This window comes from Nycticebus coucang, chromosome 1, assembly GCF_027406575.1.
Source record: "Nycticebus coucang isolate mNycCou1 chromosome 1, mNycCou1.pri, whole genome shotgun sequence".
NCBI classification, from domain to species: Eukaryota; Metazoa; Chordata; class Mammalia; order Primates; family Lorisidae; genus Nycticebus; species Nycticebus coucang.
Window position 1 is genome coordinate 2,229,079 of NC_069780.1, and position 23,974 is coordinate 2,253,052.

The 23,974-nt window shown below is 44.8% G+C and overlaps 2 protein-coding genes and 1 pseudogene across 2 annotated transcripts in view; 1 reads left to right on the forward strand and 2 right to left on the reverse strand.

Moving 5' to 3' along the window:
- Positions 1 to 226: 226 nt before the first annotated feature.
- Positions 227 to 15,489, reverse strand: LOC128587931 (translation initiation factor IF-2-like). Its single transcript, XM_053594454.1, has 3 exons — positions 14,939 to 15,489; positions 2,332 to 2,387; positions 227 to 1,035 (listed from the first exon to the last, which is right to left on the reverse strand). Exons 1-3 carry the CDS (start codon positions 15,487 to 15,489, stop codon positions 797 to 799), a joined length of 846 nt encoding a protein of 281 aa, XP_053450429.1. The 3' UTR covers positions 227 to 796.
- MOB1B (MOB kinase activator 1B) overlaps positions 15,336 to 23,974 on the forward strand; it is a 57,311-nt gene continuing 48,672 nt past the window's right edge. Inside the window, exon 1 of the mRNA XM_053562328.1 lies at positions 15,336 to 15,501. Within this exon, the coding sequence (XP_053418303.1) occupies positions 15,488 to 15,501 (14 nt within the window). The 5' untranslated portion in view covers positions 15,336 to 15,487. The remainder of the gene's footprint in view (positions 15,502 to 23,974) is intronic.
- On the reverse strand, positions 21,199 to 22,134 carry LOC128581235 (phosducin-like protein 3; annotated as a pseudogene).

A 23,974-nucleotide genomic window follows, 5' to 3' on the forward strand; every position in this document is an offset into this window, starting at 1 on the left:
TGACCCAAAGCTTCATTCTGAAGGCTCTGGGTCATCCGCATTCCCATCTAAGTTATGTTGTTGTAATTTTCCCTCTAACTTTAATCACAGGACAGGGGACCAGCATTCCAGGGATCGCCCACATTCCAGACACACATGCCCTTAACCCATTGTGCAGTAGCAACAGATTTTCCCTTGGTAGTTAAAATCAATCACTCCAGTAACTACAATAACCCCATATTTTTCCTGTTTATTCATTGGCATAAGAACCAGGTAGAAGTCTCAACTTCCAGCTTAATGGAACCATTATTATGTCCTTTGATGGAAACATTCCTACCTTTGAAACTAAAACCTCTGGACTAGCAGAAACTAAAGTCTGTGATAAGAAGCAAAAAGCTCACTAGTGGATGACAAGGGGTAATAACGAAAGAAGCCGTGCCCATGTTCACCCCTCACTTCCCAGACCCATGAGTCTGGCCAGGGAAGCAAGAGCAGTGCGTCAGCTCTGATTTATACAGCGTCCTAGAGGACATTGCCTCAGCCTCAAAAGCTGCGCAGTAATGCTACGTGGCTGGTGCCACACATGAGTCTTCAAAGGCCATTTCATCATTCTATCAGGCCAGTAGCTTCAGGATGAGGGCACAGGGTGAGACCTGTGGGTTCTTTGCGCGTGGTCCCATTGCCACACTTTATTTCTCTACAAAGACTAGTGCTGACGGTGCAGGTATCCTGTGGGAGAAGCTGGCACCTCTCAGCGTGATGCTCAGTGTGTACCTGGCCCAGGAATCAGAGAAGCTGAAGGTGCAGAATTTCTGTCCTACATCAAGGAGGTGAGCCAGCAGACAGGTGACAATGGGCAACCTGCGACAACCCTCAGCCCCTGCACTGGCCCGAAAGGAAAACAGCACGGCTGCTGCCTCGTTCTGACTTTGCAGTCTTGGGCCACGTGTCTCCTGTGGCCATTCTGAGAATGTACAGGGAGGAGAATTCTGGAAAGTACAGTCCAGCCTGGCCACGTCGACACATCACAGAGCCACCACACGAGGTTGGTAAGTGCTGTGGAGGAAAAATGAGCAGGGAAGGACAGATGAGAGCCAGGAAAGGGCAGGTTTCCATTTGTAATGGTAGCAAAGGCAGCATAAGAGCGTAATACTGAACAAACACGTGAAGGGAGAGAGGCGATGACCTTGTGAGTGTCTAGGAGAAGCGCATTCTGAGTCAGAGAACCTCTGCTCCAGGTTCTGTACTGATAAAAGGGGAAAATATCAGTACCCACCTTGACCTCATTAGGACAGTATCAGCACCCACCTCAACTTTTGTGAAGATAAAACAAGGTACTATATGCCAAGCACTTAGAATAATGCCCAGAATTTTAAAAATAGCTTATTATTAAATGCTTTTAAATATTAAATTATTATCGAGCATTATTATTAAATGCTTATATAAAGTGCTATTACTGGCTTGGCACCTATAGCAGAGTGGTTACGGTGCCAGCCACATTCACCGAGGGTGGCAGGTTCAAACCTAGCCCGGGCTAGCTTAACAACAATGACAATTGCAACAAAAAATAGCTGGGTGCAGTGGTGGGCGCCTGTAGTCTCAGCTACTTGGGAGGCTGAGGAAAGAAAATTGCTTAAGCCCAAGAGTTTGAGGTTGCTGTGAGCTATGACGCCATGGCATTCTACCAAGGGCAACACAGTGAAACTCTGTCTCCAAAAAAAAAAAGTGCTATTATTTTTGGCATATTCAGTACCATATGATTCATAAAGCCCTTGCTATAATAGTTCAGATGTGAAATGATCAGGAAAATAATCACGTTTCATATTATTGCCATCTCATTCCTTCCAGATCCAAATTGGCCAGTGATTCCATAGTATCACTCAATTTTACTAGGTTAATGGGCTTCAGATTTCAATGTGAACCATACATTTCTTTAGCTGGAATTCTCTGCATCTTAATTTAAATGTTTAATTTCTTTTCTTTTCTGTTTTTGTTTTGTTTTTGAGACAGAATCTCAAGCTGTTGCCCTGAGTAGAGTGCCATGGTGTCATAGCTCAGAGCAACCTCCAACTCTTGGGCTCAAGCAATCCTCTTGCCTCAGTTTTTCTATTTTTAGTAGAGATGGGGGTCTTGATTTTGCCAGGGCTGGTCTGCAGCTTGTGAGCTCAAGCTATCCACCTACCTTGGCCTCCCAGAGTGCTAGGATTACAGGTGTGAGCCACGGAGCCTGGCCTGTTGTCATATTATGTATTAAAATTAAAACACATTGCATGTTTGTTATTAAGATTAAATTTCAACATATCTTTAGGGGAGAATAAAAAATAACAATAAAAAAAGATTACAAAGTATTACCTTGTTCCAGTGGCCACTTTAGCATCTTATTAGTGGAATGAGCTAGAATGTATTTCCTAAAATGATAAGAGATAAAATACACAATATCATTCATTGTGTTCTAGCCAAAAATGTTTAACTTGAAGCTGTGTAACCTTTATACTGAACTTCCAGTTTATGGGACGTACAGAGGTAGAGAACAAGGGAATGACTTCCCAGGGAAGCCTGCAGACAGATCCAGAATACGGTAGTCACAGGACGTGCGTCTCTTCAGCAAATCCATGTCACAGGTGACAATTCCAGATTTTGAGAGTATCAACATGTCACTGTTTTTTTGAGACAGAGCCTCAAGCTATTGCCCTGGGTAGAATGCTGTGGCATCACAGCTCACAGCAACCTCCAACTCCTGGGCTTAAGTGATTCTCTTGCCTCAGCCTCCCAAGTAGCTGGGACTACAGGCGTCTGCCACAACACCGGCTGTATTTTGGTTTAGTTGTCATTTGGCGGGCCCAGGCTGGATTCTAACCTGCCATCTCTGGTGTATGTGGCTGGCCCCTTAGTCGCTTGAGCTACAGGCGCCAAGCCAACATGTCACTGTTTCAAAATGACTTTTGGACACTGTTCTGTCTCTGGAGGAGAGAGCAGCTGCAGGGGTCAGCTCTGCGCAACCACTTTGCCAGCACCTCGTATGTGGGCAGGCAGCGCTTCACTGCTCACCACCAGGGCTGATGCTTCTCAACTCTTACATCCTGCCTAGAGTTTTCTTGTGATGACAAGGCCGGAAATACTCCGGCTTACCGGGTGCCTGAGCATCTGTAAACCATGGGCTCAGTCTTTGGCCAACAGGAAATACGAATTGGCAGTTAAATCCCCCCTTGTTCCCGCCAGACTTTCCTGAAATGCATTAATTCACCCAGCCTTCCGGAGGATGGCCCCACAGGAACAAGGGACTGGGGCCTGGTGCTGCACACTGAGACTCGTCCTCTGTCTCTGCTGCCCCAACCTCCCTCTCCCTCCTGCAGCCTCGGGGCACACTCTGGAGAGTGCAGCCCCTGGGTGCTTGCTTCTCAGCTCTGCTTGCAGCCACAACAACCAGAGGCAAAGTGTGGAGCTAGAACATGCTAGGGAATAACTAGAAAAACCTGTGTATAGAATGGGTTTTAGCGCATACCAAGGAATTACTCCTTGTGTATATATGATTGTTAGTTTGGTAAGCAAGAAGTATTTCCCTCACACATGCATACTGAAGTACTTAAAAGTGGAATGATATGCTTTAATTCACTTTAAAATACTTCGGCCCTGAAAAAAAGTGAATTAGAGGAAAAATACGTTTCTCTTTGGCTTTGTCAGATGCTAATGATATTAATCCTGGTCAAATTTTGATTTAAAAAAAGGAGGCCCCAAACTGATGAAAAGCTAAATAGGATAACTTAATTTTATGCCAATTTTTATTCATTTTCATAGCTTCTCCATCATGTAGCGTATATCATAAATTTAAGAAAATTTGTATAATGCGTTTATTATTTTTACATATATGAAAAATATGTGTGAAATATATATGTATATATTTTTTATATAATATGATATATAAACTGAAGTCCAGAAAATTAAAATGACGTCCAAGAGTAATGGTAAACCAAGGAGGTTAGTAATAAACTAGGGTTCACTTAGCTTTTTGTAGGACCATACCTACCTCCTCTTTCAGACACTAGCACATCAAAACTGTAAACAAAAAAAACTATAAACAAATCCTAGAATAATCTGAACGTATCATTCATCTCACCTTTCATTGGCCATACAATTCTACTGACAGTTGGTAAAGTTATAGTTTTATCAATGTAATTTTTTTTTGTTTTGAGACAGAGTCTCACTTTGTCACTCTTGGTAGAGTGCAGTGGTATCACAGCTCATGGCAACCTCAAACTCCTGGGCTCAAACGATCCTTCTACCTCAGCCTCCTGAGTAGCTGGGACTACAGGTGCCCGCCACAATGCCTGGCTATTTTTAGAGATGGGGTCTCGGTCTTGCTCAGGCTGGTCTTGAACTCCTGAACTCAAGCAGTCCACCCACCTCAGCCTCCCAGGATAATCAGTTTAGAGTTCAAAGGAGCAAAGGTTTCAGCAGTTTACCACTTACAGAGCAAGAAAATGGACACTTTTTCCTTCTTAAATGTATGTTTCACTTCCTTATTCTTTCCCCAAAATAAACATGATTGTGTGTCTTTTCTATTTTTTGAGACAGGTTCTCACTCTGTCAGCCAAGCTGGAGTGCAATGGTGAGATCATAGCTCACTGGAGCCTCAAAGTCGTGGGTTCAAGCAATACTGCAACCTTGGCCCTAAAGTACTTGGGACTACAGATGCAAGCCACTGTGCCAGGCTAATTTATTATTTTATTATTTATTACTTATTTACTTAAGACAGAGTCTTACTATGTCGCCCTCAGTAGAGTGCTATGGCATCACACCTCACAGCAACCTCTAACTCTTGGGCTTAAACGATTCTCTTGCCCCAGCCTCCCAAGTAGTTGGGACTACAGGCACTCACCACAACACCCAGCTATTTTTTTGTTGGAGTTATCATTGTTGTTTAGCTGGCTTGAACCCACCAGCTTCAGTGTATGTGGCTGGCTCCATAACCACTATGCTATGGGCGCTGAGCCCAGGCTAATTTATTTTTATTTTTATGTTGCCCAGACTCATGTTGAACTTCTGGGCTCAAGTGATCCTATCCTCCTGACCTCACAAAGTGCCCGCTACCTCGCCTACACTATGACAAACGCACTATGGTAAAGGGCACAGCCTCTCTCAATAAAGAATTATGGGCCCACACTGTCTGCAGTGCCAGTATTAAGAAACCCTGATTTAGACCAGCCTGAGCAAGTGAGCCCTCATCTGTACTAAAAACAGAAAAATTAGCCAGATGTTGTGGCAGATGCCTGTACTCCTAGGCACTCAGGTGGCTGAGGCAGGAGGATTGCTTGAGCCCAGGAGTTGGAGGTTGCTGTGAGCTAGGCTGAGGCCATGGCCTGTGCCCAGGGCATCTCAGAGTGAGACTCTGTCTCAAAAGAAAAGAAAAAAGAAACTCTGATTTAAGTCAGTTCATTTTCTTTTAAACTTCATAAAAATATATCTTAAGTGTTTAAATGAGAAGGCACTATCTCATGGAATCCACCCATCAGCCTACCCTACTACCATCAAACCTGTCTTAGAAGTGAGGAAACAGAGGGATAGTGAACATGTCTAAGATGAAACAGCCAGTAAATAGCTGAATTTGGAGTCTGTGGTGCCAGAGATCCCAAGCTTAGCTAATAGGCTGTAACTTATGTCACTGCTATAAATGGAAACCGGTATCACATGTAGTAGAAAAACATGCAAGTAAATCTAAATAATAGCAAAATAGTGGTAAGTTCTGGCCAGATACTCTTGCCTGCTGAAGTCTCCGGGCCTCAAGCTGTGCTCTCTTAAAGGTAAGCCTAAAAAAACAACAAAAAGGGCCTGGCACGGTGGTGCTAATCCCAGCACTCTAGGAGGCCAAGGAAGGTAGATTGCTTGAGTTTGAGACCAGCCTGAGCAAGAGCCAGACCCTAGGGCAGTGCCTGTGGCTCAGTGAGTAGGGCGCTGGCCCCATATACTGAGGGTGGTGAGTTTGAACGAGGCCCCGGCCAAACTGTAACCAAAAAAAAAAAAAAATAGCTGGGCACTGTGGCAGATGCTTGTAGTCCCTGCTACTTGGGAAGCTCAGGCAAGAGAATTGGCTAAGCTCAAGAGCTGGAGGTTGCTGTGAGCTGTGATGCCATGGCACTCTTCACTCTTCTGAGGGCGACAAAGTGAGACTGTCTCTTAAAAAAAAAAAAAAAAGCCAGACCCTATTTGTAGTAAAAATAGAGAAAAATTAGCCAGATATAATGGTGAGCACTTGTAGTCCCAGTTACTTGGGATGCTGAGGCAGGAGGATCGCTTGAACCCAGGAGTCTGAGGTCTCTGTGAGCTATTATGCCATAGCACTCTACTCTGTCTCAAGAAAAAAAAAAAAGAGAGAGAAGGCTGTTGGAAAGCATAAAACCAAGACTTTCTCCTTGATATCATCAGAAAAATGAAAACAAATTTCAAAAGAATAACTTTTCTAATACGTGATTCGTGTTATATAATATTGTGTGTGCCACTTAAAATCCCAATTCTTCACTAAGACAATACCCTGGATGGTTTGATTCTACTAGGTAGACCTGCGTTCAGAATTCTGGATCCAATGCTTACCATGGGTCTTGTATCAGACGTGCGTTAGCCTCCTCATTCGTAGAATTGGAAGCTAACTATCTCTAAGCTTAGCCCTACAGTAACACCTGGCTTATAGGGTTTGGTGATAAGTGAGATGTAAGGAGTCTTGGAAGAATGCTGGCAGAAAATTACACACACAGCAGAAAATAAATATTCGTTCCCTTCATGTCCTGATGGTTCTGTGGCCTCTTTCCAGCACTGGCCTTGGTTCCCACATGCTTTTGTGATGACACAGCTCTCTGCATCCTGGTAGGACGGGCCGTGTGGCTGGCCCCAGGACATCACAGGAAACAGAGAGCCACTTTCGATCCTGTCCAGAGTGACTGCACAGGCCTCGTAGGAGGACCAGGCCTTTTGAGCCATGCTGTGTGGCTGGGGAGGGTTGTTGATGGTTCAATGACAATTTACGGAAATTACAAGCATGACAGTGACTCTGATAGGTGACGCAAGTCCCTGGAGGTTACCACAAGGAGGAAGCAGGCAGGGGAGAAGGAGGCGGCTTAGTTCTCAGGAATAGAATTGCGGGTTTATCTGAATTTCTTTACGCATACCCACCTGCTTTAATTTTAGCCCTGCCATTTGGCCATGCTGTCCTTGAGTCTACAGCTGAAGGCCATACTTTTGATTATTCACAGTAACTTATAGGACTGGACTTGTAATTCTGTGTTATCAACTAAGGCAGATTTCCAGCTGAGAGTTGGAACTAGAGGCCTTCTGTCTTTCTGCTGTGATTCCAGAGCTTCTCTTCTACTTGATTCCTGATACCGTAATTTTTTAAAATAGCGCTTTTTATAAGGCTTGAGATTTTCATGTCATAATTAAGGATAATTAAAATGCAGACATTAAAAAAAGAAAAAAGAAAATAAATAAAATGCAGATATTACTAGGGGTTTTTACACTAACGTACACTCAGAGTACGTCCTCCCCACAAGAATGCAGACTTCATAAGGACAGGGGCTTTGATTCCGACCCTACACCTCTGGCCTCCTCTCTGCCTCTTCCTCTTCAGTCACTCACCCCTTTCACCTGAAGATCCCCTGATCTTTTCAGAGTCACTTTGTGGCAAACTTCTTCTAGATCCTCCCCTTCCTCCTCATGTAAAAGCAACCCTTTCACCAGCTGGGCTCCTGTAGCCCTTTGATCTTGTTTGAAGAGGACACGGTTTGTGCCTTGGTGATGTTTTACCTGTCAGTGTCCACCGCTAGAAACTTGTTCCTTCAAGTTGTGACATGTGTTTCTTCTGTGTCCTCACTTTTAACGTGGTGACTGTTTATGAAGATGGCAGGTGTTTAATGAATCACTAATGGACTGATAAGGGGTCCTTCACCTGCAAGGCTCCAGGAAGGTCTCGAACAGCCCCTGTGAAGACTGCAGGACAAGATCACTGCCTTTAAAAGCTCTATTTTAGGCAGAATATCTTCTTGCTCACCAAGGTTTTCTTTTGCTAACCCCTTTTATTCTGTGTCCAAATGGAATCCCAGAGTACAGTCCATAAACAAGGGATTTGGAAATACTTGGTCACATTTCAAGGTGGGACTGATTACTTGGGTTCTGCTGAGTTTCCTGGTTACTCTGATGCCGTGCAGACTTCAAGGATAATGACAGTGAGGGAGGGTTGGAATATTTCTCCTGAGGAAAAACAAGTGGTTTTACTAGCAGGGACCAGACTCCCGTTGCTACAGGACTGGGGATTGTGTTGTGTAAAGCCTTAGTCTCCAGCTGTGTGAGGATCGTGGGCTGCTCTGGTTGCTATGGTTGTGACTATGATGACTACTGAAAACAGAGGGATGCCAAAAAGAGGATGTGGTAATGGCCGTGGGCGTGAGGGAGCAAACGGCCACAACTAGGGGTTGCTGAGAATCTTGGGGTTCCAGTGCAGAGATTCAAAACCTAAGATGTGACTTGCATATTTTATTCTTTTCATTGATGCAAAACCTCAGCTGCTCATAACTGCTCCCTTTCACCCTCTGGCTCTGCTTTCTGTTGTTCTGAGGGAGGAGGTGGGTGAAGGGCAGCGGTGTTATTACCTAGGGCCAGCTCTAAGGGCTCTGGCAGCTACTGAATTAAGCCAACTGCAAATTGTGTGGGGGAAAGTAACAGCTGCTGATTCCTAGGATATTTTTAAGTTGCACCCAGTTGGGATCTTATGTCTATATATGGTTCTTCAAGCTGAAGGACCTCGCAGAGGTGGGTGCGCTGAAAACAGAGTCCTTGAAGCCACAGCACTATCTTTGGATGGCTGACAGCTTAGCAGCAGCCTGCCCTCTGGGAAACGCCAGCAAGGTTCAAAGGGGAACACTCATCTCACACACTCAGCAACATTATCACCAGGCTTTTTTGAGATTCCAGGAGAGATTTCTGTGTTTAGTTTCCACATGCATTCTAGAAAACAAACTTTTAGAGCACAGCAGATTGAAGCTCCTGCAAACCAAAAAGGCAGCTGGTGGGGTTAATTTTAGACTTTCAGACCTTGGCAGTGTAATATCAATTTGGGAAAAGCAGCTCTGAATGGGCTCACAAAGGAACCACCCTCCCCTCCTCCCTACAGCAGCTATGAAGTGGCTACATGGTTTGAGATTAGCAGAAAAACAATCAATTCTGGTCAATGGTAAACTTGACAGATGAAGAAATTCAGTTCAGTATTCATGGAGCAGGTATAAGGTCCATGATGGAAACTTTTTTCTTTCCTTTTTTCTTATATTTTTTGTTTCTTTTTTTTTTTCTTGAGACAGTGTCTCACTTTGTCACCACAGGTAGAGTGCCTTGGTGTCAGCTCACACCAACCTTAAACTCCTGGGATCAAGCAATTCTCTTGCCTCAGCCTCCCAAGTAGGTGGGACTACAAGCACCTGCCACACGTCTGACTTTTTTTTTTTTAAGAGACAAGGTCTCTTGGGCGGCGCCTGTGGCTCAGTGAGTAGGGTGCCGGCCCCATATGCCGAGGGTGGTGGGTTCGGACCCAGCCCCGGCCAAACTGCAACAGAAAAATAGCTGGGCGTTGTGGCGGGCGCCTGTAGTCCCAGCTGCTCGGGAGGCTGAGGCAAGAGAGTCGCGTAAGCCCAAGAGTTAGAGGTTGCTGTGAGCCGTGTGACGCCATGGCACTCTACCGAGGGCGGTACAGTGAGACTCTGTCTGTACAAAAGAGACAAGGTCTCACTCTTGCTCAGGCTGGTCTTGAACCTGTGAGCTCAGGCAGTCCACCTGCCTTAGCCTTCCAAGTGCTAGGATTACGGGCATGAGCCACCATGCCCAGCCCATGCTGGAAACTTAATTTTTTTTCTTTTTCTTTTTGCAGTTTTTGGCCGGGGCTGGGCTTGAACCTGCCACCTCCAGCATATGGGGCCGGTGCCCTACTCCTTTGAGCCACAGGTGCTGCCCAACTTTTAACCTATGGCCTAAGAGCCTCAAAATTATACCTAAAGTAGTAAAAAGTTCAGAGAGGCAGAGCACAATGGCTCACCCGCTTAATCCCAGCACTCTGGGAGGCCTAGGCAGGCAGATCACCTGAGCTCATAAGTTTGAGCCCAGCCTAGCTACAGCGAGACCCTGTCTCTGGAGATCAACCTGAGCTAGAGCAAGAGAGACCCCATCTCTAAAAAAAAAATAGCCGGGCATTGTGTCGGGTACCTGTAGTGCCAGTTACTTGGGAGGCTGAGGCAAGAGAATCACTTGAGCCCAAGAGTCTGAGGTTGCTATGAGCTGTGATACAATGACACTCTACTGAGGGTGATAAAGTGAGACTTTGTCTCAAAAAAAAAAAAAAAAGTGTTCTGAAAGGCTTTTCAAAAACAAAAATCAATTTCTTTTCTTTTTTTTTTTTGAGACAGAGTCTTACTATGTTGCCCTCCATAGAGTACTGTGGCGTCACAGCTTACAGCAACCTCAAACTCTTAGGCTTAAGCAATTCTCTTGCCTCAGCCTCCCAAGTAGCTGGGACTGCAGGCACTTCCCACAACAACTGGATATTTTTTGTTGCAGATGTTGTTGTTTAGCTGGCCCAGGCCGGGCTCAAACCCCTCAGCCTCAGTGTATGTGGCTGGTGCCATAACAGGGCACTGAGCCACAAAAATCAATTTCTACGTTGTGGTGCCTCAAAACACGAAAGTGATGTTGGCAATGATGAGTGGAGGAAATAGAAGTTTTATTAAATTATTCTGTTTATAAGTACAACTGGAATTTAAATGCAATGAGTAAATATATATTACTCACTTCTGAATATACAGAATCTAATTCTCCCAAACAGTGGAGGTCCCTGAATGATTCACACCTTATAATTCCCTAAAATCTAGTCATTCTATTGCATGGACCTCATATTCAAAAGAATAAACAGCTTGAAGTCACACAGGTTGTGGTTGGCGGAACAGTCCATCTTCCATTTTGCACATTAAGCAAGGAGCTCTGTGTATGATGCTCCATGAGTTTTAGCAATAATGTAGTACACAGGAAGACTGCAAGCCTCAGGGACCGACCTTTCACTCCTCCACTCTCTTCTACTATGTCAATTTAATTTGTCTTTGAGAAGCACTTACAACTGTATATTGGTTTGTCCTTAATGAAGCAAGATGCAGCGTTAAAATTTAAAGACCACTGGTAAGGGCCAGGCTGTTAAGTGAGATTGCGTACATGCCCAAATCCACTTAGAATATATTTATTCTAATTTAGTTCATTCAGGAGATGGAGAGATAAGGGAAATGGACTTTACTGAATTCAGATTGTACTTACTAGCTCTGATCTTGAGCAAGTTTTATAACCTCTTAGCATTACCTTCCTTATTTATAAAATGGGGAAACTAACACCTAATACAGGATTAACTTCATGGGGCAGTATAACAAATAAATAGAAATAAGATATATGAAAATCTTATAAGCCTCTCAGAAGACATTCACAAACAGTAGTCAGAAAACAAAACCCTTATGTAATGAACTAATTAGATGAAATTATGACATCAATCTGAATATTGTGCAGCCACAGCACTCCTACCCAGCAGGATGCACTTCATGGGTTCCCAAGGACATGTTTGCCCAGGTTACATTTTCTAGTTGTTTGTTGCTCAGGTGTCTGTTTTTCAGAGTCAGATCATATTTCTGAGTCAGAAGAGAACAGCTATTCAAGAAATTCTGAGGCCCAGATTTAGTCACAGGATTCGAATTCAGAATTTCTTTACTCAAGCATTAATAGCATTTGCTTTTAGTTTTATAGGTAAATAAACCTGTTTATAATTATAATTAAGCAGAAAAAACTGGCTAATGTGAGGGCAAGGAAAGAAGCTACTAGTCTAAAAAAATTATCTTCAGGCTTGGTGCCCGTAGTACAGTGGTTACGGCACCAGCCACATACACTGAAGGTGGTGGGTTCAAACCTGGCCTGGGCCAGCTAAGCAACTGCAACAAAAAAATAGCCGGGCGTTGTGGTGGGCGCTTGTAGTCCCAGCTACTTGGGAGGCTGAGGCAAGAGAATTGCTTAAGCCTAAGAGTTTAAGGTTGTTGTGAGCTGTGATGCCATGGCCCTCTGCCAAGGGTGACATAGTGAAACTCTGTCTCAAAAACCAAAACAACAACAACAAAAAAACTTCACTTTCAGCAACTTTAAATCCCCATCATTAACAGAAAATTCTAGGTTTTTTTTGTTGTTGGCCAGGGCTGGGTTTGAACCCGCCACCTCCGGCAAATGGGGCCGGCACCCTACTCCTTGAGCCACAGGCGCCACCCTGAAATTCTAGGTTTTTTCAAGAGTGGACTTGTTTTTATTATGGAAAATTTTAAAACTACGCAAAAGTAGACAGCACAGTATGACAATCCCTATGTACTCATTATTGGGCTTTGATAATGACCATCTTGTGGCCAATCTTGTCTTATCTATACTCTCACTTTCCCAGACCTTAAGCAGTCCTCCCACCTTGGCCTCCCAGAGTGCTGGGATTACGTACCTGAGTTACCTCATGGACCCCTCCCATTGTATTCTGAATCAAATCCTAAGCATATTATTTCACCTTTAAATATTTTAGTACATATATCTAAAAGGTAAAGACTCAAAAATAATCTTAACTATAATATCATCACCAATTTTTTTTTTTTTTGAGACAGAGTCTATGTTGCCCTCACAGCTGACAGCAACCTCAAACTCTTGAGCTTAAGCAATTCTCTTGCCTCAGCCTCCAAAATAGGTGGGACTATAGGTGCCCGCCACATCTGGCTACTTTTTGTTGTTGTTGCAGTTGTCATCATTGTTTAGCTGGCCCTGCCCGGGCTCAAACCCGTCAGCCTCAGTGTATGTGGCTAGCACTGTAACCATTGTGCTATGGGCGCCGAGCCCATCAGCAAAATTAATACTAACTTCCTAATACCGTATAAAAAAAAATCCAATCAGGCTGGGTATGGTGGCTCACATCTGTAATCCCAGCACTTTGGAAGGCTGAGGCAGGAGTATTCCTTGAGCCCAAGAATTTGAGACTAGACAGGGCAAGACCCATTTCTGCAAAAAACTTTAAATAATTAGCAGGCATGTGTATCCTAGCTATTTGGGGGGCTGAGGCAGGAGCATTGCTTGAGCCAGGTTGAGGCTGCAGTGAGCTGTGGTTAGGCCACTGTACTCTAGCCTGGGTGATGGAGAGAGAAAAAGAAAAAACATCCAGTAAAAACATCCAGTCAGTGTTCAAATTTTCAGCATACACACATTGCTTATTGTTATTTTTCAGATTGCTTGTTTCAATCAGGATGCAAATAAGTGCATATGTTGCAACTGGTTGATTTTCTCTTATGTTTCTATTATGTCTAGGATTCTTCTTTAGCTCTATTATTTTTTCCTGCAACTCCTCTGTTGAAGAAATTGGGTCTTGCATAGTTTCCGTATGGTTTGGCTTTTGCTGATTGTGCCCATGTGGTATAATTTCAACATGTTCTTTACAACATTATTCTGTTCCTTATATTTCCTGTAAATTGGATCTAGAGACTTGATCAGATTCTGTTCTGCAAGACGTCTTCATTGGTGATGGTATATTCTAACACAAAGTCCAGGTGTCTCTCCTGTGATACTAGTGAACGATTAATGGGCAGATCCCTTAATCCATCAGGGGTTACAAAAATACTAATTCAATCATTCCTATTTGAAAAAAAAAACAAACAAAAAACTGAAATACTCCAATACAAAAAAATGAGTCTCAAGCAGTTGCCCTGGGTAGAGTGCCATGGCGGCATCATAGCTCACAGCAACCTCCAACTCTTGGGCTCAAGTGATCATCTTGTTTCAGTATTTTGTATTTTTAGTAGAGATGGGGTCTTGCTCTGGCTCAGGCTGTTTTCAAACCTGTAAGTGTAAGCAGTCCACCTGCCTTGGCCTCCCAGAGTGCTAGGATTATAGGCATGAGCCACAGTGCCCTGCCAGGAAAAAAACTTTAGAACTGGAAGACATCTTAGAAATCACGTAAAAATCACTTTCACTCATTTTAAAGGGGGGTGAAACTGAAGCTCTGACAGGTTAACTCAACTCTTCCCAACCATACATATATTTCTGAGGCACAGTCTCTGTCACCCAGGCTAGAATGCCATGGTCTTATAGCTCACAGCAACGTCAAACTCCTGGGCTTAAGCAATCCTCCTGCCTTAGCCTCCTTCACTAGCTGGGACTACAGGCGCCCACCATGATGCTGGGCTGGTTTTTCTATTTTTAGCAGAGACAGGTCTCTGCTCTCAGTCTGACGATGCTCCTGTCGCGGCCTCCCAGAGGACTGGCATTATAGGGGTGCACCACCGCGCACCACACCAAACAATTTCTTAGGCTGTAACTAAGGTAACACAATTCTTACTTTCAGCATCAAGCTCTATGTTAAATTTCATATTTTCATTACCTTCAAGTCCATTTTGCCTTTGGAATGATAGAGAAATGTGTGTTAACATATGTACGTATTATGTTTTGTTCAGATTCCTTGAGAACTTACTATTGGATTTGATGTGGGTAAAGAAAATGGTAAGGCTGTGGGGTCACATATTCTAGGTGTACCCGGCATTATGAAATAGAATTTGAAGTGTCGCTCTGGGACTCTTAACTCTGAGAATGAAAGTTCTTCTATCAGAGGCACTAAATTGTTTGCAGCTTCTAGAATGTTTCGTGCATCGCAGCGCTTTATAATAAGCTTCGCCCCACAAACGGTTCACCAGCGTTGCAGCGACGACGGCCTCCCACCCGGGTCACCTTCCCAGCCGCTGCCGCCAGACAGCGACGCCGACCTCCTCCTAGCTCGGGGTTTCAATAAGCCCGTAACACGAAGGAGACCTTGGAACTCATTCTCGCCTCGCTCTGTATTGTGGCAGAAACACACCCAGACCATTCCAGCCGGGCGAAGCTGTCTTGTTTTTACCTGGTGGCAGAGAAAGACTCCGTCACCTTGGTCGCCCTTCGGTGGGCGCTCGACGCTGCGGGACGAGCCCCGCTGGTGACTGCCCCAGGCCCTTCCAGGCCCCCGCCACGACCCCCAGCAGGCGGACAGGCCCCGGAGAGGTCGGGCACGACGCGCACGAACACAGCGCGGCGCGGCGCCTTAGCCGAGAGCCGCGAGACCCCCAGCCGCAGCCGAGGGCGAGGTGGGCGGCGCCGCTCTCGCGAGACTTTGCGAGATCGGCCGGCAGGCGCTGAGGAGGGGGCGCGGCGGCGCGGGTGAGGGGCGGGAGAGCGCCCCGCCCCCTCCCCACCCCTGCCCCCTTCTTTCCCACCCCTACCTCCCGCCTCCCGCCTCCCGCCTCCCGCCGCGGCTCCTGTCGCGCATCCCGCTTCCGCCCCGTCGCTGGAACTCGCTCGGCGGAGCGGCCGCCGGACCGCCGGGCCCCGTCCTCCTCCCGCAGCTTCCTCCTGGGCCGACGCCGTCCGAGGCCTCGCGACCGCCGAGTCCGCAGCCCGCCCCGCGGCCGACATGAGCTTCTTGTTGTGAGTAGCCGGCCCGCGCCGGCTTTGTTCGGGCTTCCCTGGAGCCCCGACCCCACCTCGGCCCTAGTCCGCGGCCCTCTGTCCCCGCCTCAGCCCAGCCCCCGACCCCGGCCGTCCTGACCCCTGCCCTGTCCCCGGCCTCGGCCCCAGGCTCCGGGCTGCCTGCGGCCGCCCCCGCGGGAATCCCAAGCGCGCTGGGCCCTTCAGCCCCAAGGAGGCTGTTCCCCTCGATGTACCCGGAGCTGCGTCCGGGTCTCCCCGCCACCCCAACTCCTGCCTTGGTTCCTGTTCCCGGGTTTACTGTTTGCATGTTCTTGGCGGCCGCCTCCTGCTCTCTGCGCGACCCTGCCCATCCCCTGCTCCTTCTCAGCTCCCCACGCCTCGTTTCTGTTCCCGAGCACGGGCCATCGAGCGCCGTTCTCTGCCGACACCCCAGGACCCTCTAACTTCCCTCTTAGGCCTCAGGACCGGGATGTCGGGATGACCGGGCCTCGGATGTAACGCCGGAATGGCCAGGTGGCGGGTCGGGGCCTCTGTGACAGCCTGGCTCTTCGGGAGGCGGGTCTGGAGCCGCCTTGACCCCGAAGCGTCTCCTCTCGGAGAGCCGCCCTGAGGAGACGGCCACCCGGGCCACCCATGTGGGCGGGGTAGCGTCCTGATGAGAAGGCCACCACTTGGGCGGGGGTAGCGTGTCTTGGGTAGATTAGGTCCCGGAACTTGTCTGCAAATCATTGGTAAATGCCACTCTTCCACTTATCATTTATTCCAGACTAGCGGGGAGGAAAGGGCAGGGAGATGGGCCAACCAGATGTGGGTGTGCGGGCAGCAGACAGGCCTTGGTCCTCCAAAAACAGGGGTCAAACCCCAGGAGTAACCCTTTTGAAGCCCTGGTTCTGACTCACTTACCTGTGTTTAGTCTTTTTGAAAGCAAATCCCACATGCTCCTTTACTGCCGGAGAAAAGATAGCACTTAAATACTATTTTCAGTTATTTCTCTTCTTTCCCTGCCTCCTGTAATTTTTAGTCCTCACATGGGTGTCTGAATCCTGAGAATCACCTTTATTTTCACGTCCTCATTACATGTAGGACGCTAATTCTTCTGAGGGTGTTTCAAACTGAGTGACCACAGAACACTACCCTCTGGCAGACTCAGTAACATTTCCCATCTGCACAGGGCGTGGATTGTGCCACCTTGCCTGACACCTTTAAGCTTGTGAAGCCCCTTTCTTAGGCTCATCTTGGAAGTTGATTCTGAGTTTGTCAGATTGAAATAGTGCTAGAGAGAGACCTGGGTGTCTTTATAAATGTCTTTGTTTTCTGTTTCAGTCTGATTGACATATCCAGGCATCTCAGCTCAAAGCTTTTTAACTTGAAGCTTCTCTTCTTGAGTGTAACTTTACATTTCTGACGTTTGATTTTCTTTGAGAATTTAAAAGCTTTATTTGAAATAGCCTCGTAGATGTCTATGCCTGCTTCCCATGGGGTCATGTCTCTTGGAACTAGTAAACTAAATTGGTTAAAGCAGAGAAGAGCCATATTTGGCTGAAACTAGAGATGGAGAAGGTTCTGGTGCTATGTTCTAAATACAAATACAATAATGTCCTATTTTTACATGTATCACTATTTAATAGATCTAGAAATGTGGTAGATTAGTTCATTTCTTCTAAAGGATATTACCTGCATAAGAAAATCTTGCTGTAACTAATGTATATAGCACCTTAGAGAGTTTGCACTATTTGGGGCACAATTTTTCTGTCAGGTCACATGTAACAGTTAATATATCTTTGACATATATAGGCTGTGTACAATCTGAGAAAGTTGTCCACCAGTAGTTTAAAACTATGAAGACCACATAGAAATGATTATTATTGGAAGTGAAAGAACAAAGTTTTGGATATTTTATCTATTTATTGTTTGGTATCGCTTCCTGAAATCTGTTTTTGTATCAAGAGATGAGCAGTGAATGGGACAGTTATAGTTGGGAGTTGAATACAGATATCTCCCTCCAGTTCCTAGAGGCTTACTGGGAAGCCAGGAATGAGTTGTGGAGGGAGGGAGTGAGGACGCTGTGAGATGGGGCAGTGAAGGTGCTTGAGGGCTGCATATGGAAGGAAAGACTTACTGATTAAAAAATTCACTGTGCTAGGCATGATGTAGACACTGGGTATCATTTATAATAAAACTGACAAAAATTTCTGTGTTAGTGAGGTCTACGTTCTGGTAAATATTCATAAACACAAAACATCAGTACTAGTATAGGACGGTAAAAGTGCTTACGTGCCATGGAACAAAGTGGAGCAGGGTAAGAAAGGTTTCATATAGGGAGTGGCGGTGGGTGAGAATAACCCAAAGAATGGGTCTAGATCACATGCAGGAGTATACCTTTGTGTAGCTTTTTTTTGAGACAGAGTTTCATTTTGTCACCCTGAGTAGAGTGCCGTGGCTTCACAGCTCACAGCAACCTCAAACTCTTGGGCTCAAGCGATTCTCTTGCCTCAGCCTCCCAAGTTGCTGGGACTGCAGGTGCCCACCACAAAGCCCAGCTGGCTGTTTTTAGAAGCAAGATCTCTCTCTGGCTCAGGCTGTTCTCAAACCTGTGAGTTCAGGCAATCCACCTGCTTCAGCCTCCCAGAGAGCTAGGATTACAGGCATGAGCCACCATGCCCTGCCCTTTGTGTAGCTTTTGTACAAATGCTTGGGATAAATTGCACTGCTATGTGGGTCTGGCTGGAGAAAGTTTTGGTTGTGCTGCAGTTTGGCCTCTGTGACTGCAGATTAAGCTGACCTCCCAGATGGTCAGTGCGGAAAGTTCACAGGAACTTAATTTAAGTTTGTAGACTCAAATCTCTATATGTATCGTCAGCACCTCCTATGTGCCAGGCATTGTGCAGGGTGTGAGACCTAGAGATGCTAGACAGTACATAAATAGTGTGAGACACAGTACAACCTGAGGGTATGGAGAATGTGGAGTGGCTGCAGGAAGGTTCATTAGAGCCTTCATGGAGGGGGAACTAGAGCTCTTTAAGAGGGAAAGGGGAAATGGGAGATTTCAGTCAAAGGAAACAATAAGACATGAAATCGCCTCATGAAATGAAAATTGTTTTCATGTTTATGTGAGAGGCTGTAGTTTGGAGCTAGAAGGGGATCTATCCTTGATTACCTACAAACATTTACCTCTTTTCACTAAGAGGCAGGATCACCATCTTCAAGTGGTCTCATTATTATCATCTTTTTTTGTTTGGAGACAGAGTCTCACTGGGTTGTGAGGGCTAGAGTGCTATTGCCTTAGCCTCGCTGACTCAGCCTCAAACTCCTGGACTCACACAATCCTCCTGCCTCAGGCTCCTGAGTAGCTGGGACTACAGGTGTATACTGCTGCTGTTGGCTGGTTTTTCTTATTTTTCGTAGAGACAGGGTCTTGCTGTGTTGCCCCAGGCTGGCCTCAAATTCCTGGCTGCAAGCATTTCTCTGGGCTTAGCCTGTAGAGTAGGTGAGCTTGCAGGCATGTACCACTATGCCTGGCTGCAGTTAACTTTTAAAGAGAAGTCTGTAGTAAAGGTGTTTGGGGATGTAAGTAAATCTAAACCAGGTGTGTTTCTGTTTGGGACAAAACAGGTTGGGAAAGGAAGGAAATATTTATTGAAGACTAGGCTAAGTACCTTCCATTTGTCATTCTGTAAGAATTTAGGAAAGGAGACCCAGGACTTTAGCTGTGTTTATGTTTTTCTCTGTCTCCCAGTCTCCCTCTGTCCTCCATGCTGTCTTTCTTTCTCTTTTTCTTCCTACTGCCCAACCCCCATCTCAGCAATCCTTGTTGTCATACATATAATTTAACTGATTTTAGTGCCTCACTATCCTCATCTGTAAAGTAAGTTAATATTTTAAAAAATAAAAAATAAAGATTTGCTGAGTGCCTATTATATACACTGTTTTAAATAATCAACTTAGTTCAATAACTAGCTGGAATCCCATTTCACAGATACAGAAACTGACACAAAGACGTTATATGATTTTCTCAAAATTATGTAGCCGATAAATGGTGTAGTTTGGATTTGAATCCTGAAAGTTTAGATCCAGAGATTCTGCCTTATTCTGTTTTATCTGTAATTGATAAAACTCTGTCTCTGGGAGGCTGAGGGAGGTGGTTTGCTGGAGCTCACAGGTTGGAGACCAGCCTGAGCCAGAGTGAGACTCTGTCTCTAAAAATAGCTGGGCCTTGTGGTGGGCGCCTGTAGTCCCAGCTACTTGGGAGGCTGAGGCAAGAGAATTGCTTGAGCTCAAAGAGACTGAAGTTGCTATGAGCTATGACATCATAGTACTCATCATAGGGCGATGAAGTGAGACTCTGTCTGAAAAAACAAAGCAGAACAAGCTTTCTGACACATTCATATGTGTATGTATGTATGCCATCTATGTGTGTGTGTGTGTTCAAAAGGTGATATTCAAGTAGGTCTTTTTTTTTTTTTTGAGACAGAGTCTCACTTTGTTGCCCCTGGTAGAGTGTCATGGCGTCATAGCTCACAGCAACCTCAAACTCTTAGGCTTAAGCAATTCTCTTGCCTCAGCCTCGAGTAACTGGGACTACAGGTACCCAGCTATTTTTAGAGACAAGGTCTCGCTCTTGCTCAGGCTGGTCTCGAACCTGTGAGCTCAGGCGTCCACCTGCCTTGGCTGCCCAAAGTGCTTGGATTACAGACGTGAGTTACTGTGCCCGGCCATTTTTTTGTGTTTTAAAGAATCCCAGATAATCTAAAGGCCTTCCTTTTCTAGGATTCTTCAAGAATACAGCAGTGGAAGAGAAAATAGAAACTTTTAAATGTAAATAATAATATAAAATTATTATTTTTTTTGAGACAGACTATTACTTTATTGTCCTCAGTTAGAGTGCAGTGGTGTCACAGCTCACAGCAACGTCAGACTCTTGGACTTAAGTGATCCTCTTGCCTCAGCCTCTTCAGTAGCTAGGACTACAAGCTCCTACATAATGCTCTGCTAGTTTTTCCATTTTTAGGAGTGACACTTTTGAACTCCTGAGCTCAGGCAGTCTGCCTGCCTTGGCCTTCCAGAGTGCTAGGATTATAGGCATGAGCCATCACTCCTGGCCTTTTTAAAAATTATTTTTTAGACAGAGTCTTGCTGTGTTGTCCAGGCCAAAGCAATTGTCCTGTCTCAGCCTTCTGAGTAGCTGGGACTATAGCACATGCTACTATTCCTGGCTAATTTTACATATACTGAGAGTGCCAAACAAATGTATACACATTTTAAGAAAGGAAAAAACTGTATTAAAATCATAAGAATCGGTATATACCAATAACAAAAAATGAATACAAGTCATGTTTGAGGACCTGTTGTAATTGCAGAAGTCAAATGGTGACTTGAGCATTATGCACCCTGTGTATGTACATGTAATATATATTTACCTTATATATCATATATGAATGTAATAAAAAATAATATATTTTTGAGCTCTTTATTTTTATTTCCGATTAATACCAGGGTACAGACGATTAGGTTACATTGCTTGTGTTAGGTAGAGTCCAAGTTGTTGTTGTGCCACACCCAGGCGGTGTGCCAGGTGCCACCTACACCGTGTCCATCAGGTGGGAGCACACCACTCCCCTCCCTCCTGTCTTCCTTCCCCTCCCCTCCCCGCTTGAGTTTAATTGTGTTTTTCTTTTTTTTTTTTTTTTTGCTATTCTAAAAACTGGTTTTAATTTTTTTAAAAAGAAATATTATAATTTAAAAAGAGAGTTCCAAGAAATTTAATAGAATCCCCACCAATAATTATTTATAAAACATCTGAGATTTAAAACATAATTATAAAACGCTAAAAACCAAAAGGACTCATTCTTGCTGTTTCTTTTTAACAAAAATCCATCAAGAGAGTTTGGCAAGTTGTGGCAGCTACAGCCCTAGTCACCCTCAGAATCACTGTCCCTCCTCTTGGGGACAGAGCACTGTACAGAGGACAGTAATACGTCTTCAGTCGGTTTCTTAGGGTTCTCCTCCAGGTCTTTCTTGATCACGCCAGACTCAAGACAGTTTCCACTCCAACACATCTCTTGTCAGGTTCATGCCACCAAATACCAGGGGACCAATAAACTGAGCCTTGATTTCACCTTCAAGGGAAACAAGTATTGTGGGCAGATTCCTATCAGGGTAGTTGGGTATGCAGGTTGTTGAAATGGCTTTGATAAATTTTACATCAGGAAACTTCCTGGCAAGTTCATTGAAGTGTTGATTTATCAGGGCACAGAGGGGAATCCCTTGTTTGTAAAGGTGCAAGATTACCCATAAGCCCTCACCGGCTTTGATAACTTCTTGAACATAATCCTTTCCTGAGATTTCCAAAACTTCTCCAAATTTATTTTTCAGTTTACTTGCTTTCCACTCAGCCAGTCTTTGCTGCCTGTACATTTCAATAGCATGTTCATCCTCCTCATTAAATTCATCTTCATGATCCTCTAGCTCTGCCAAAGTCGTATCTTGGTATGTTTTCACCACTGACTGCTGGAGGGCTCTCTGCTCCTCCTCTTCTGCCTCCTTTACCGAATCTTTCAGACTTTCCTTCGAGGGCAAGATGCCCTTTTTGCGTAAGATGTCATTCCACTCAGTGTCTGCATTGGGGTCATTTTATCTTGGGTCGTTCACGCCACTCCGGCCACAGCACCCCAGCCCCTGAGCTCCCTTCTGCGCACGCTAGTTGTGTTTTTCTCTTTATGTGGGTGTGTTTTTGTCTGTCTCCTGGTTTCATATTAGTATTGAGTACATTGGATACTTTTCTATTCTTGTGATACATAACTAAGTAGAATGTTCTCCAATTCCAGGTTAATATAAAAGGTATAAAGTCTCCCATCTTTTAAAAAAATTTGTAATAATATATTAATTACACATCATTATATATCAAATATATAAAAATTATGTAAACTATGTGATATATTCTTTTTTTTTATTTTTTAAAGAATTGCCATTTTATTTTATTTTATTTATGCAGTTTTTGGCCAGGGCTGAGTTTAACATGCTACCTCCAGTATATGGGGCACCCTACTCCTTGAGCCACAGGTGCTGCCCTATATGATATATTCTTATAAGTAAATAATCTATATTGTATATATTTGTGTATATATGTCCATTCTTGCTATGTTGCCTCGGCTTGAACTCCTGGAATCAAGCAATTGTCCCAGCTTGGCCTCCCCAAAGTACTGGGATTATAGGTGTGACCTGCTGTACCAAGCTTGCCCAGCCTTTTAAACTATGAGCAATAAATTTCTGTTGTTTATAAATTACCCAGTCTGGCCCAGGCACGGTGGCTCACGCCTGTAATCCTAGCATTCTGGGAGGCCAAGACGGGTGGGTTGCCTGAGCTCACAGGTTCAAGACCAGCCTGAGCCAGAGCAAGACCTCATCTCTAAGAAATAGCTGGGCCTTGTGGCGGGCATCTATAGTCTCAGCTACTCGGGAGGCTGAGGCAAGAGAATCACTTAAGCCCAAGAATTTGTTTTGAGGTTGCTGTAAGTTGTGACATCATGGCACTCTATTGAGGGTGACAAAGTGAGCCTCTGTTCCCCACCCCCAAATAAAAACCAAACTATAAATTACCCAGTAGAAGGTATTTTGATGTTGCAGCTCAGTCTGACTAAGACGGTGTGGACTTGTGGGTTTCTGTTACTCATGGAATTATAATCTGTAACTACCATTATTTATTTTGGTCTCAAACTGTCCCAGTTTTGGATAGTAGGAGCCATAGTCAGGATGGCTTCTGTGTCCTTTTGACTCATTCCCATCTTTCTCTGAGCACTTCCTTAGTTTCCGGCTGAAGTTCTAGGTTTATCTTGTATTGGTTTGTTTTCTGCTCACATTCTGGAAGTGGCCATTTATCTGAGGACCTTGGTTCTGTTCAGTGGAGAATGATATTTTAGAAACCAAAGTCTAGCTATAAGTGTGCTGATTACTAAGATGTGTTGCTGCTGACAGACCATCCCATTAGACAGTGCTAGAAAATACAAAATACACACACTCATTTATATCCACATACTTTTAAAACACTGTCTACATGTATGTATCAGACAAGTCCACACCACTGCCTTCAGTTCCAAACCAGTAGTGCAGCCATCTTCCTTTCCATGTTTTCATTTTCTTCATTGTCATTGAGAAATCTGCCTTCTGTTATCCTCAGATATTTATTACTCAGTCTCCTCCCTGTGTGCATCACAGCTGCTCTCTGAGCCTGTCTGGCTCCCCTTCTTGTCACTATACGCACAGTTGTATACGGCCACCATTACTGGCTCCCCTCCTGGTGTGTGTGTGCCCTATTACAGCCGTATTCAGGATGAAAGTGCTTGGAGACTCCCTTGTGTGTGGTATTTGCGCGACAGTGATGTGTTTTTCCTGTGAATTCTGTGTTTACAATTAACACTGCAGAAATGTTGGAAGGATAGGAGATACTGAATGTAAAAGGCCTAGCTCAATAAAT

Excerpts from the sequence above, each read along its gene's own strand:
- LOC128587931 (XM_053594454.1), bottom strand. The coding sequence starts at position 15,489 with ATGTCGGCCGCGGGGCGGGCTGCGGACTCGGCGGTCGCGAGGCCTCGG. Across the intron at positions 2,388-14,938 it reads GAGTCTTTCTCTGCCACCAG|GAAATACATTCTAGCTCATT; the intron begins GTAAAAACAAGA and ends TTATCATTTTAG. Across the intron at positions 1,036-2,331 it reads AAAGTGGCCACTGGAACAAG|CACTTACCAACCTCGTGTGG; the intron begins GTAATACTTTGT and ends TTTCCTCCACAG.